Here is a 12,491-nt window from a genome sequence, read left to right as displayed (position 1 = left end):
TCAGTGGGGTCCCTGCCGAGCAACACACAGTGTGGTCGGCAGGTATTGGTAGGAAGACATCCCTCTGCGCACAGCGTGGACAAATTCTCAAGAAGGCAAACAGTGTTTATAAGAAAGCAGCCTCACTTCCCACATACTTTTCCTTCAAGGTGAGTCACAGCAGCTGAAAGAAACCAGAAAGCTCTCCAAGGAAGAAGGAACCAGAAGGAACCCTCAGAGGAACCCCAGGGCACCATCTGAGATGAAGGTAGGAAAAACAAGATGGAAGGTCTCAAGCTTCCCTGTGGGAAGCATAGCTGGGGATCCACACAACTCTGTCTTTCTCGCCTCCTCCATTTCTTCTTGTACAAATGGCAGTGCCAGCCACCTGGGGATCTCTACCAATCCTAGTCCTCATCTGGCTGCCACTCAACTAGAGAGTCTTGAACCAGCCGTAATGGCCCTGTCAGGCCTCAATCTCCCTGTCATTACCCTGAAAGGGACTGAAGTCTCCTCTCTCGAATATTATTATGCAACCTCACCCAGGCTTTGTAGAAAGACAAAGATCAATGTGTAATGTAGAAAGACAAAGATCAGATGTGAGAAGAAAGGCATCTCACATCTACCTATAAAATGTTATCCTGCAAACACTCCCAGAATAACCCTGCCTTCAGGCTGCAGCGTTGGAATGATGATGAAGCAGTGTTTTTGAAGTACCTCAATGCTTACAGGCGATACTTTTAGAAGTTCTATTGCAAGCACCTTTTCATTTATTTATATTTATTTATATTGCAGCTGTACAAACCTTCTCAGCATGAAACCTGGCATACAAGAGCTCAGCCTCCAAGAGATGTTTTTAAAGCTAATTGTCGGGAATGGTGGGTAACACATTAATTTAGTAATCTGTCTATTATAAAAGCAGAATGGTAATAAAAGGGAAAGACATTTACCCCAGACATTGCTTCCTATTACACTAACAAAAATGATTTTGAAATACATGTCTAAAAGGCATTGTTCAGGCTCTTTCTTATTCCGGACTACCCAACTCTACTCGGTTTTTGTATTTTACTTTTTGAGACAGGCTGGAGTGCAGTGGTGCAATCACAGCTCACTGCAGCTTTGACCTCCCAGGTTTAAGCAATCCTCCCACCTCAGCCTCCCGAGTAGCTGGGACTAGAGGTGCGCACCACTATGTCCAAGTAATTTTGGAATTTTTGTACAGACAAGGTTTTGCCATGTTGCCCAGGCTGGTCGTGAACTCCTGGGCTCAAGTGATCCCCCCACCTCGGCCTCCCAAGTGCTGGGATTACTAGTGTGAACCACGGTGCCTGGCCTGCACTTGGTTTTTAAATGGCAGGCTTCTGGAGCACTATTCAACTAAAGGAAATTTGCAGCAATGGTGGTGGGGGAAGTCCTCAAAGAAAGCATCTTGCATATACGCTGTGTTGTCAGTGGAGATATGGGAAGACATCACTGTTATTATCTCACCCCTAACAGATACAGATTGGGCTCTTGCATGTGCAAGGACTGTGCCAACTGTGAGGATTCCATGCAGCATCTCATTCAATCTCATTAAATCCAAGGAGGAAGATGCTATTACAGAGGAGGAAACTGGGGCTTCCAGAAGTTAAATTATTTGCTCAGGACTATACAACCGAGAAGTGTTGCAGAGGTCAAAAGCATGGGCTCTGGAGTGAAAAAAGGCCTGGGTTTAAGTATTAGCTCTGTAACCTTTGGCAAGTTACAGGGGATTTTCATTATTTGCAGGAGTTATGTTCTGTGAAGAAACCATAAACACTGAATTAGTGAATAGTGAACCATTGTTCCTAGGGGAAATACAAGGTAAGTTTCCTGGGAACCTCTGGTCACAATATTTTCATTAACCCACCAGTATTCAACCTTGTTTCATGTATGCTTCTGTTTAGAGATACCTTGTTTAACATACCTTGTTGAGTCATTAAGAGGAACTCACGGGCAACAGCACTAGAGCTCATCCCTGAAAAAAGCTTATCTAACACATATGTTTTTACCCATGAGGCACATCCCAGCCTTGTGGTGGTTAGGAACACTAGACAGCACTTCAGCCCTATGCTTGGGCCATTTTTTATATATATATAGTTTTTTTTTGTTTTTTTTTTTTTTTTTGAGATGGAGTCTCTCTGTCGCCCAGGCTGGAGTGCAGTGGCACGATCTCGGCTCACTGCAATGTCTGCCTCCCGGGTTCAAGTGATTCTTCTGCCTCAGCCTCCTGAGTAGCTGGGATTACAGGTGCCTGCCACCACACTCGACTAATTTTTTGTATTTTTAGTAGAGACAGGGTTTCACCATGTTGGCCACCGTGGTCTCGAACTCCTGACCTCAGGTGATCCAGCTTGGGCCATTTTAAACAGCAAAATCACCAACATGTAAACCCAAAAATAAAATTCTAAGGCCCTCCAACCATCTGAAATGGACCCCTCCTCTCAGTCAAGGGCATTCCAAAGTGAACATAGAAAAATGAGTTCAGGCCATGATGGGAACGGGGAGCTGGACATGCCTCATGCTACCCTCCTCCCTGTTGGGATTACTGATAGGGCAGTCTCTTCAAGTCTGATAAAAATATTTACAATGTGTTCTCACTGAAGCCTGCTACCTGGAGGCTTCGTCTGCATGATAAAGCCTTGGTCTCCATAACCCCTTCTCATAATCCAGACATTCCTTTCTATTGATAATAACTCTCTCAACCAAGTGCCAATCAGAAAATCTTTGAATCCACCGACGACTTAGAAGCTCCCCCGGCCCCCTCAACTTCAACGTACATCATACATGTATTGATTGATAACTGTGTCTTCCTAAAATGTACAAAACCAAGTTGTGGCCTGACCACTTTGGGAACATGGTCTCAGGATCTCCTGAGGGCTGTGTCATGGGCCATAGGTGACTTATATTTGGCTCAGAATAAATCTCTTCTAATATTTTACAGAGTTGGACTCTTTTCATTGACAAACAAAAAGCACACAAATGTGAAAAACAAGACACTAAATAGACTGCAAAAAATAACCCTGGCTTCCAGGATGAGCGCTGAAACAAGATGGGAGACTGTCGCCTCATTCCCCTTCAGCTGGAAACATGCACATTGGGTGATATGGTTTGGCTGTGTCCCCAAACGAATCTCATCTTGTAGTTCTCATAATCCCCACGTGTGGTGGGAGGAACCTGGTGATGTTCTCATGATAGTGAGTGAGTTTTCATGAGATCTGATGGCTTTATAAGGGGCTTTCTTTTCCCTCCCTTTTTTTTTTGAGATAGAGTCTTGCTCTGTTGCCCAGGCTGGAGTGCAGTGGCACATCTTGGCTCACTGCAATCTCCACCTCCTGGCTTCAAGTGATTCTCCTGCCTCAGCCTCCCGAGTGGCTGGGAATACAGGTGCCTACCACCACACCTGGCTAATTTTTGTATTTTTTATTTTTTAGTAGAGATGAGGTTTCACCATATTGGCCAGGCTGGTCTTGAACTCCTGACCTCGTGATCTACCTGCCTTGGCCTCCCAAAGTGCTGGAATTACAGGCATGAGCCACTGCACCTGGCTGCTTTTGCCCCTTTTGCTTGGCTTCTCCTTGCTGCCACCATGTGAAGAAGGACGTGTTTGCTTCCCCTTCCACCATGATTGTAAGTTTCCTGAGGCTTCCCCAGCCATGCTGAACTGTGAGTCAATTAAATCTCTTTCCCTTGTAAATTACCCAGTCTCAGGTATGTCTTTATTAGCATCGTGAGAACTAAACATCAGGTGACTCAAATTTTTCCTTGCCTTACATGTATCCAGAAATCACTGGAAAGCGCTTCGAGTATTGATTTTGGAATTACACATAAATTTGAGCGGGTAGATGATTTTGCAAATACAGAATCCATAAATAATGAAGATGGACGGTATTTATCTCAAAGCATGTTTTCTCCTCTGAATGACAGGGGCAGGGATAGTCCTTCCTCGTAGGGCCATTGTGAGGATCAGATGAAATGATGCAGGCATGGCTCTCAGCGCCAGGCCCAGCCCAGGGCAAGCACAATGGGGAAGGTTGCTATGGTGACTGCTCTTGCCATCTCGGCTGTAGCCCTCTGGTGATGCGGAGGCATCCAGAGCTGGCCTGCAGGTATTGTGCAAACCCGAAGAGCACAGCTGCCCAGGGGCCTGGGAAGAGTTTCCAAGGCTCCTTTTTCTCAGGGGTATGAAAAGCCTGGGCCCAGCAAACACTTGAGGCCTGGAGCTCCAGTCAGGCTGCTGACATTTTGCACAGAGATGTAAATGAAGGAGCAGAGTAAATGGCAACTGGGCTGGATGCATTTCAAAATCAGTGCACTGGGCCTTTGGCAAGACCCGCAGCTTCCTCAAAGCCCAGCAACGGAGAGGGCTGCGTTGGGCGCATGCTAACTAGCCCTGTGAGTGAGCGGTGGGCCCGCGCCGGAGATCATTCTACAGCACTGGGTGGGGGAAGGGGCGGTGGGGGAGGGACTGGCTTTTTCTCCATCTCCATCTCCCTACTCCCTGCTCCCACCCTCATTTCATTTTCAGGGGGCCCTGCACTCGGACTTTTAGCTCTAGAACTTTACATAGACTCTTGGTTTAGCTCAAGTTTCAAACGTTTTGCTGAGCCAGGACTCATTTAAACTTTGGAGTCAGGGCCTCATTCAAGGGCGAAAGTCTGGGCTAAATCATGTCTGTTAAATAAAAAAGGCCCAGCAGCTTAAAACGGGGCCCTAATTACCAAACTAGAATTCTGTCTAGATGGCTGAGAAATGAAACTGCTTCGAAAACGCACACACAACTAATGATTTTTTTTTTTTTCCTGTCACCTATTCATGCGGTGGAGCTACAAGAACCAGCTTTATCTCCTCACTTCTGCAGGGCGCTGAGCCCAAAGTAGTAGGTTCCAGCATCAGCAAGGAGCAGGTGTGAGCCTATTGTTAACTAGGACTCCGTGACCGCAAACGAGGCTCCGTCTGCCTTCAATGCCGGCTCCCTCTTTAACATGTGCAGATAAAATGCGCTCAGCCTCAGACAGGCAGCTCGCTGGCTGGGAAGGGAGACCCACTCCCCCTCCTGCGGATCCCCAGATGACTGTATTTCGTCTAGACTGGAGAGCTAATGAAGTGGAACAGCTGCCCGTGCGAAATGATGCTCCAGGGCCCCCACGGCCCGCCCCCCCAATGACCAGGCCAGGCACATTTGCAAATTAATATTGTTCCTGGTAACGTTGTTCCAAGACTTACCATCCTCTGCATACTGGATGCTAGTCTCCAACTTTCCTTTTTCACGTGGCACAGAGACGGTCCTTGAGCTACCACGTCTCCAGGAAAGTCAAATAGGAAACCCCTGCGGCTCCTGTTTAGAGGGCTAAGGCTTATCTTTTGGTTTCTGTGTGGCTTCTGTTTCTAATGAAATAAGGAGCAACACTTGTTTTTAACATTCTTAAGGAAAGTTAAATTTCTTTTGTGTTGTTTACTAGAGAATACGGCTAATTCTGCAGTAATATATGGGGCCCTAGAATCCAAGCTGCACAGCACAATTATTTATGTTTGTGAAAAACAAAACTGTGGTGGGGCACGGTGGCTCATGTCTGTAATCCCAGCACTTTCGGAGGCCGAGGCAGGTGGATCACAAGGTCAGGAGTTCGAGACCAGCCTGGCCAATATGGTGAAACCCCATCTCTGCTAAAAATACAAAAATTAGCCAGGCGTGGTGAGGGGGCGGCGCCTGTAGTCCCAGTTACTCAGGAGACTGACGCAGGAGAATCGCTTGAACCCAGGAGTGCAGGTTGCAGTGAGCCGAGATCACACCACGTACTCCAGCCTGGGCAACAGAGTGAGACTCTGTCTCTAAATAAATACATTAATAATAATTAAAAAAAAAAAGTTTGTCCCAAGGGCCCCTTACTTCTTGCAGAAGGGTCACCTCACTTTCTATACCATGGACAAGAGGAATTCAGTGTCTTCCACCAGGCTTTTTCCTCCTAAAAACAGAAAGGTCAGCTGTCTCTTGATACTGAATAATATTATTCAGTATATATTATTTATAATAATACTATTACTACTACTATTAATAATATTCAGTATACATAAATAATAAATAATTATAAATAATATATACTGAATATTAGTATTATTACTACTATTAATTATAACTACTATATATTATTTATATATACTGAATATTATTAATAGTAATAATATTACTTAAATATTATTTAATATTATTTTTAAAATGTTAGCAATATTATTTTTAAAAATTGTTGGTAAGCAAGCTACCCCACCAAGGCCATTTCAAATTAGCTTATTCTTTGCACTTTTCTAACTGGAAAAAAAAGGGATGTCTTAGGGCAGGTGATGAGAGAAGACAGCTCAGGGTCTCCCTCCTGACTCCCAATAAAAGCCCACATTTATAGAAGGGCCAGGGTCTCAATAGGTAATCAAGGAACAGCAAAAGAAGATGAGAAATAGGGCCACAGGAAGGACTGGAGTTCATGGTAGAGACCCCAGTGGCCCAAATGGGTGCAGATGGCTCAACTAGCTCACACAGAGCTGCACTCTGACAGTGCAATGCAGTGCGGGTAGCAAGAGGCCTGATCCAGCATCAAAGGTTGAAGAGCTGTGCTGACTTGAGCTAGTCACTTAATGTCTCTGAACTTCATTTATCTTAAATGGTAGGGACATAACTTAGGCTTTGGAGACAGACACACAAGAGCTCAAATCCATTTCAGCCACCAACTAGCTATGGGCAAATTACTTAACCACTTTGAGCCTCAGATCCTCCATCTGTAAAACCTACCTAACCTGTAGGATTACTGTTAGGATTAGAGGTAAGAGTCTAGTTGTAGAGTGAATGCTCACACAAATGATATTATTACTATTATTGTTCAAGATGATTCCTAGGTCGAATGCTCCTTCTGGATCTAACATTAGAAGAATGACCTCATTATCCATCTCCCTCACTACATCATAGCTCTATAAGGAAGCTTATATTCACACCTACATACTCAGATTGTGGCAAAGTACCTGGCCTATAGTAGACACTCAATAAAAACCTGCTCAATAAATGAATAAACTCTCTGTTGCACTAAAAGGCAACTGTTTTCTTAACTCAGCTAAAGCACAGAATGTGTCTTATATTCATACTACAAATCTCATTGCACCATGTCCTGGGGCAGAGAGAGAGTGAAGCTGCTGAGCACTAAGTGTTAAAAGAATGCTTAGGGGTCAGGGGTGGTGGCTCACACCTGTAATCCCAGCATTTTGGGAGGCCGAGGTGGGTGGATCATCTGAGGTCAGGAGTTTAAGACCAGCCTGGCCAATATGGCAAAACCCCATTTCTACTAAAAATACAAAAATTAGCTGGGCACGGTGGTGCACACAGATAATCCCAGCTACTCAGGAGGATGAGGCAGGAGAATCGCTTTAAAATGGGAGGCGGAGGCTGTAGTGAGCCAAGATTGTGCCACTGCACTCCAGCCTGGGCGACAAAGTGAGACTCTTATCTTACAAAAAAAAAAAGAATGCTTAGGAATCAACTCCCCTCCTAATGCCCAGACAGGTGAAATGACTTGCTCAGGCCATAGTTCTGCCCAAGCCAGCACCAGCCAGTGGCACAGCAGAATGCAAGGAGGGAGTGGTACCTACTTTCACAGCATAGGTGCTGCCGGGGTCCTCAGAGCAGGTGGCACAGTAATAAATGGCATCCCCCGAGTCACAGCAGGGCTTGTTACAAGTCAGCTTGAAGAGTGACCAGTTATTCTCATTGAAGTGGAGCTCCTTTTTCTGGCCGCCCATGAAGAGGTCCTCACATTTGGCTACAAGGCGGGCCAGGGACTGGGTGTAGAGTCCCCCCAGCTTGGCATAGGTGCCCTCCTTGCTGCTGATGTTGCTCAGGAGACCGTGCAGCTGAAGCTGGGTGCTCCCGGTGGAGGCTTGACTGGACACGCTCAGCTGGGAGGATGAGGCGGAGGGGGCCCCTTTGCACTGGAGGCCAGGGCTCCCGCAGCCGCCTCTGTTGCCCGCCAGCCCTGCTGCCGGAAGCCAGTGGCCACTGCCTTTGAAAGCTTTCTCCAGAGGATCAGTAGAGGAGAAGACAGGATGGTGGCGGTTCCCGGGGCTCAACGAATAGCTAAAGTGAGATTCGTCGTGGACGTTGGTTTCTGAGTGGCTTAGGTTCAGCTTGGGGCTTGCTGTGCGGGGCTTGGGGGAGCCTTGGGTCCAGAAGAAGCCATCCGGTGAAGAGGCTGCCCGGCTCACTATCTTTTTCTGGGGGAGTGGAGGGGGCTGCAGGGGGCCACTGGGGGACACATCCTCAGTGGAGCCTGAAGGAAACGGAACGGGAGCAAAGAGCTTCTTCCCGCTGTTGGTGGGCGAGTGAGCCAGCTCAGACGAGGGACCTGAAGAGGAGAGACAGAAACCATAAGACCAAGGCCAATGCCACTCAATTCCAGGGTCCTGCAGACTTTTTTCCCTTTATTTATTTATTTATTTGGTCAGAGCAATTAATTTTATGTTACTTCTTTTCTATTTCTCTAATAGACAATATATGCACAATGGAAAAAATCAAAATGCAAAAAAGGTATAGACTGACAATTAAGTCTTCCTCCTACCCTGTCCCTCAGTACTCAGCTCTCTTATCAGAGGAAACCACTGTCAGTAGTGTTTCATGCATCCCTCCAACAATCCAAACAAATGCATGCGTGCAAGCGTGCACGCGCACACACACACACACACACACACACACACAAATTACACAGAAAACAGCAAACAGTGGCTACTGTTTGGAATAATGCTTTTCTTTCACATCTTGGAGAGATTTTTAAATCAAATATGCAGATCTATTTAATTATTTTAAACAGTCTTACCATAATATATCACCATATGCAAGTATCATAATTTAACCATCCCTTTTTGATGGACACTTAAATTGTTTCCAATATTTTGCAAACAATGCTGCAACAGCAATAACAAACCCGAACATGTGTGGTTTGAGTGGAATTTTTTAAAAGTCAGGTTTATAGAGGGTGTAACTGGCCAATGGTAAAATTCTCCCTTTTGGCTGGGTGCGGTGGCTCATGCTTGTAATCCCAGCACTTTGGGAAGCCGAGGTGGGCGGATCACCTGAGGTCAGGAGTTTGAGATCAGCCTGGCCAACATGGCAAAACCCCATCTGTATTAAAAATACAAAAATTAGCTGGGCGTGGTGCCAGGCGTCTGTAATCCCAGCTACTTGGGAGGCTGAGACAGGAGAATCACTTGAACGTTGTAGGAGGAGGTTGCAGTGAGCTGAGATTGCACCACTGCAATCTAGCCTGGGAAACAAGAATGAGACTCCATCTCAAAAAAAAAAAAATTCTCCGTTTTTAGTATGCAGTCCCTGGAGTTTTCCCATATACCCTGCTGGCTTAGTGGGCAAGGCAGGCCCAGAGATTTTAGAAGGCAGGAAGGTAATGATTTTAGAAATGAGGAAATGGATCTTAAAGAAAAGTGAGTCTTTTCAAGGCCCCACAGTTTCCGGAGTGGTGCATATGGATAAAGAGTCTGCCTGGGCCAAGGCTCACTCAGGGTTACAGGTGTCTGCAGGGCATAGGGATAATCAGAAAACCTTACTAGGTAGCATACAAAATGGTGAGATGAAGGTGCAGTCTCTACAAAGGTGAGGGCTGACCTCACTCTTGGCATCAAGGTATAAAATATTGGCTTCACAATGAAAGAAGAGTTTAAGTAAAAGAAAATATATATATATATATATATGTATATATAAAAGAGATATACACTATTAGAGCAAAGGGCAAACTGAAATAATACTCATTTCCTATATTCTCAGAACAGCTCTAAGGTGTTAACTGCTATTTTAATAACAGCTTTTAGGGGGATAAAAGAAATAATAAATCACATTCATAGTTGGTAAAATGCATCCTATTATCTTGAGGGTTAAAATATGAAAGAAATATGGCTTGCAGACTGGGTGTGGTGGCTCACACCTGTAATCCCAGCACTTTGGGGGGCTGAGGTGGATGGATCACTTGAGCTAAGGAGTTTGAGACCAGCCTGGCCAACATGGTGAAATCCCGTATCTACTAAAAATACAAAAATTAGCTGGGGGTGGTTGTGCGTGCCTATAATCCCACCGACTAAGGAGTCTGAGGCAGGAGAATCACTTGAGCCCGGGAGATGGAGGTTGTAGTGAGCCAAGATTGTGCCACTACACTCAGCCTGGGTGACAGAGTGAAACTTCATCTAATAATAATAATAATAATAATAATAATAATAATGATGGGTTGCAGCCCTAAGGAAATGTGTACTTAGGATGTGTACCCCTCATTGAGTTCTCCATGCCACATCACCCTAAGGGAAGAGCATGGAGTGTCTCTATGCCTTTCCACACCTTGGCAGTGGGACCAGAAAACAACAAAAAAAAGCAGAACAAAAGCATAGGAGCAGACAAGGGGTAGAAGGCCCCAAAGGAAGCAAATTATGAGTCTTGTGTCACCTCACTCAGGTGCACAGGACATTTCTAGGGCTGCTCCTGAACAGTTAATAACCTTCTAACTCACACTGAGCCCTTCTCTGCTTTCTCCAACCCAAGAGGGAACAGAATAGATCCCTGAGGCTCAAACACCAGTTGCAAGCCACATAGATCAAGACTGGGTCTCTTTATTTCTGCTGCTCCACAGGGAGGAGGGTCTCTCTAGGGAGCAAGATGGATGGCCATGGGCTGACATTCATGCCCCAGCCTCAGTGACCGAGGCAGCATTAGTGAGCGACAGCAGGGCACAACCTTGAATGCAACGCTGACGGGAGGACAAACTCAGTGCATGCAACCTGTTGAACATAGGAGCTGAGAACCAATGGGTTCATGCAAAGAAAAGCCCTGGGGAGCTGAGCAAGACTATGGGGTCCCTGCACCAATATCCTCCTTGGCTCTATCATCTATCATAAGACTCAACAGGGGCTGGGCACGGTGGCTTATGCCTGTAATCCCAGCACTTTGGGAGGCCAGGGCGGGAGGATCACTTGAGCTCAGGAGTTCAAGACCAGCCTGGGCAAAATGGCGAACCCCCAACTCTACAAAAGATACATAAATTAGCTGGGCGTGGTGGTGCGCGCCTATAATCCCAGCTACTCAGGAGGCTGAGGGGAGAGGATCACTTGAACCTAGGAGTCAGAAATTGCAGTGAGCGGAGACTGTGCCACCGCACTCCCACCTGGGCTATAGAGTGAGACTGTCACAAGTGAAAATGAAATTCAAGAGGGAGCACCATGTTTCTTAAGCTCCCCTTGCCCACTTCCCCATCTGTAGTAAGCAATCCTTGTTTCCCTGTGGTTTATCAAGATCATAGGGAGTTGTCCTTCCCATTTGCTAATGATAGGCGGGGCCCCTGGCAGCAAGGCTGAGTGAGTGATTTATACCCCTTCCAGGAGGGCTCAAGTTAATAATAAATCAAGCAGTGGTGGTGCAGTCTGGACCAGTCACTTTTACATGCCCACGAATTTCCCCCCCAATAGTCAGAATGAAGGGCGCAGAAGAAATAGCGAGCCAGAAGAGGGAAGATCTAGATGGCAGTGATCTCAGCAGGTGCTGAAATCCTGCAGTCCACAGGTCTCCCCATCCCACGCTCCCCAGGAAAGCAATGGGGACAGATGGAGGCTAGGGCAGATGATTCACTTCCTCTCCCTCCTCCCTCTAGCAGAAGAGGCTGAGAGCAGGAGGAGGAGGATCAGTTGCCACCTCCTGGATAAAAAGGAGGGTAAAACCACCTACTTATGAGGCTCTCAAAGGACTGTAAGCCTCAGTCACCAAACTCCCAGCCTGATGAGCAGGAGGACTGGGAGCCGTGAGCACACATCCACTTCCTGAACTTTCTGCATTCTGGGCAGCAGAAACCATCACCAGCGAGGCGTATGATTCTCAATTTATCATCAACACGACAGAAGCTGAGGCTGGGGGATGGGAGTGGGGTGTGATCAGAACCCTGGTCAATGCTTTCATCAGTGCCCTCAGAGACAAGGACAACCTGCCTACAGTCAGGATTCCTTCCCATCCCAAGTGCAGTCGGCTAGGGAGGTTCATAACAGATCAGTTTCCTGGTTAGTCTCTTCTTTAAGCCTTAGGCTTATTTCTCCATGTTTATTGGTTTTGTCTTCCTTGTCTTTACTACAAGGCTCTCCTGATGCCACCAGTATGCCCCTTTCTGCTTCTGCTCCAATTTGAGGGTGAGCAGTGGAGAGAACACTTCACCAGCTGTCAGCCTGCCCTGCCTGAGTTTCCTCCTTTAGAAAATGACCGATGACATCATTGTGAAGGCCCCTTGCAGCACTAATAGTCTATAATTTCAGCTACTCTCTCCATTTTCAACCTCTCTGAACATGCATTTTGTCTCAAAGCTGCCCCTGAAATCAAATAGCTCTAGGCAGATCGTTATCTTGGTTCAATTGTTCTTCCTTCTATGTTTAGTTCACACAAATTACCACTGGTACATTTTCCAATCTGTGAGGAGACCAGGGAT

The 12,491-nt window shown here is 46.2% G+C and overlaps 1 protein-coding gene across 4 annotated transcripts in view; it reads right to left on the bottom strand.

The window, feature by feature from the left end:
• The window catches only part of PRAG1 (PEAK1 related, kinase-activating pseudokinase 1), a 112,315-nt gene that overhangs the window by 6,380 nt on the left and 93,444 nt on the right, over positions 1-12,491 (bottom strand). For all 4 annotated transcript variants that reach the window (XM_055349727.2, XM_055349728.2, XM_004046615.5 and 1 more), the window contains exon 5: positions 7,627-8,378. In XM_055349727.2, coding sequence (XP_055205702.2) covers positions 7,627-8,378 — 752 coding nt within the window. The remainder of the gene's footprint in view (positions 1-7,626; positions 8,379-12,491) is intronic.

Source organism: Gorilla gorilla, chromosome 7, assembly GCF_029281585.2.
Source record: "Gorilla gorilla gorilla isolate KB3781 chromosome 7, NHGRI_mGorGor1-v2.1_pri, whole genome shotgun sequence".
Taxonomy (NCBI): Eukaryota; Metazoa; Chordata; class Mammalia; order Primates; family Hominidae; genus Gorilla; species Gorilla gorilla.
This window is presented reverse-complemented; position numbering and strand designations above follow the sequence as displayed.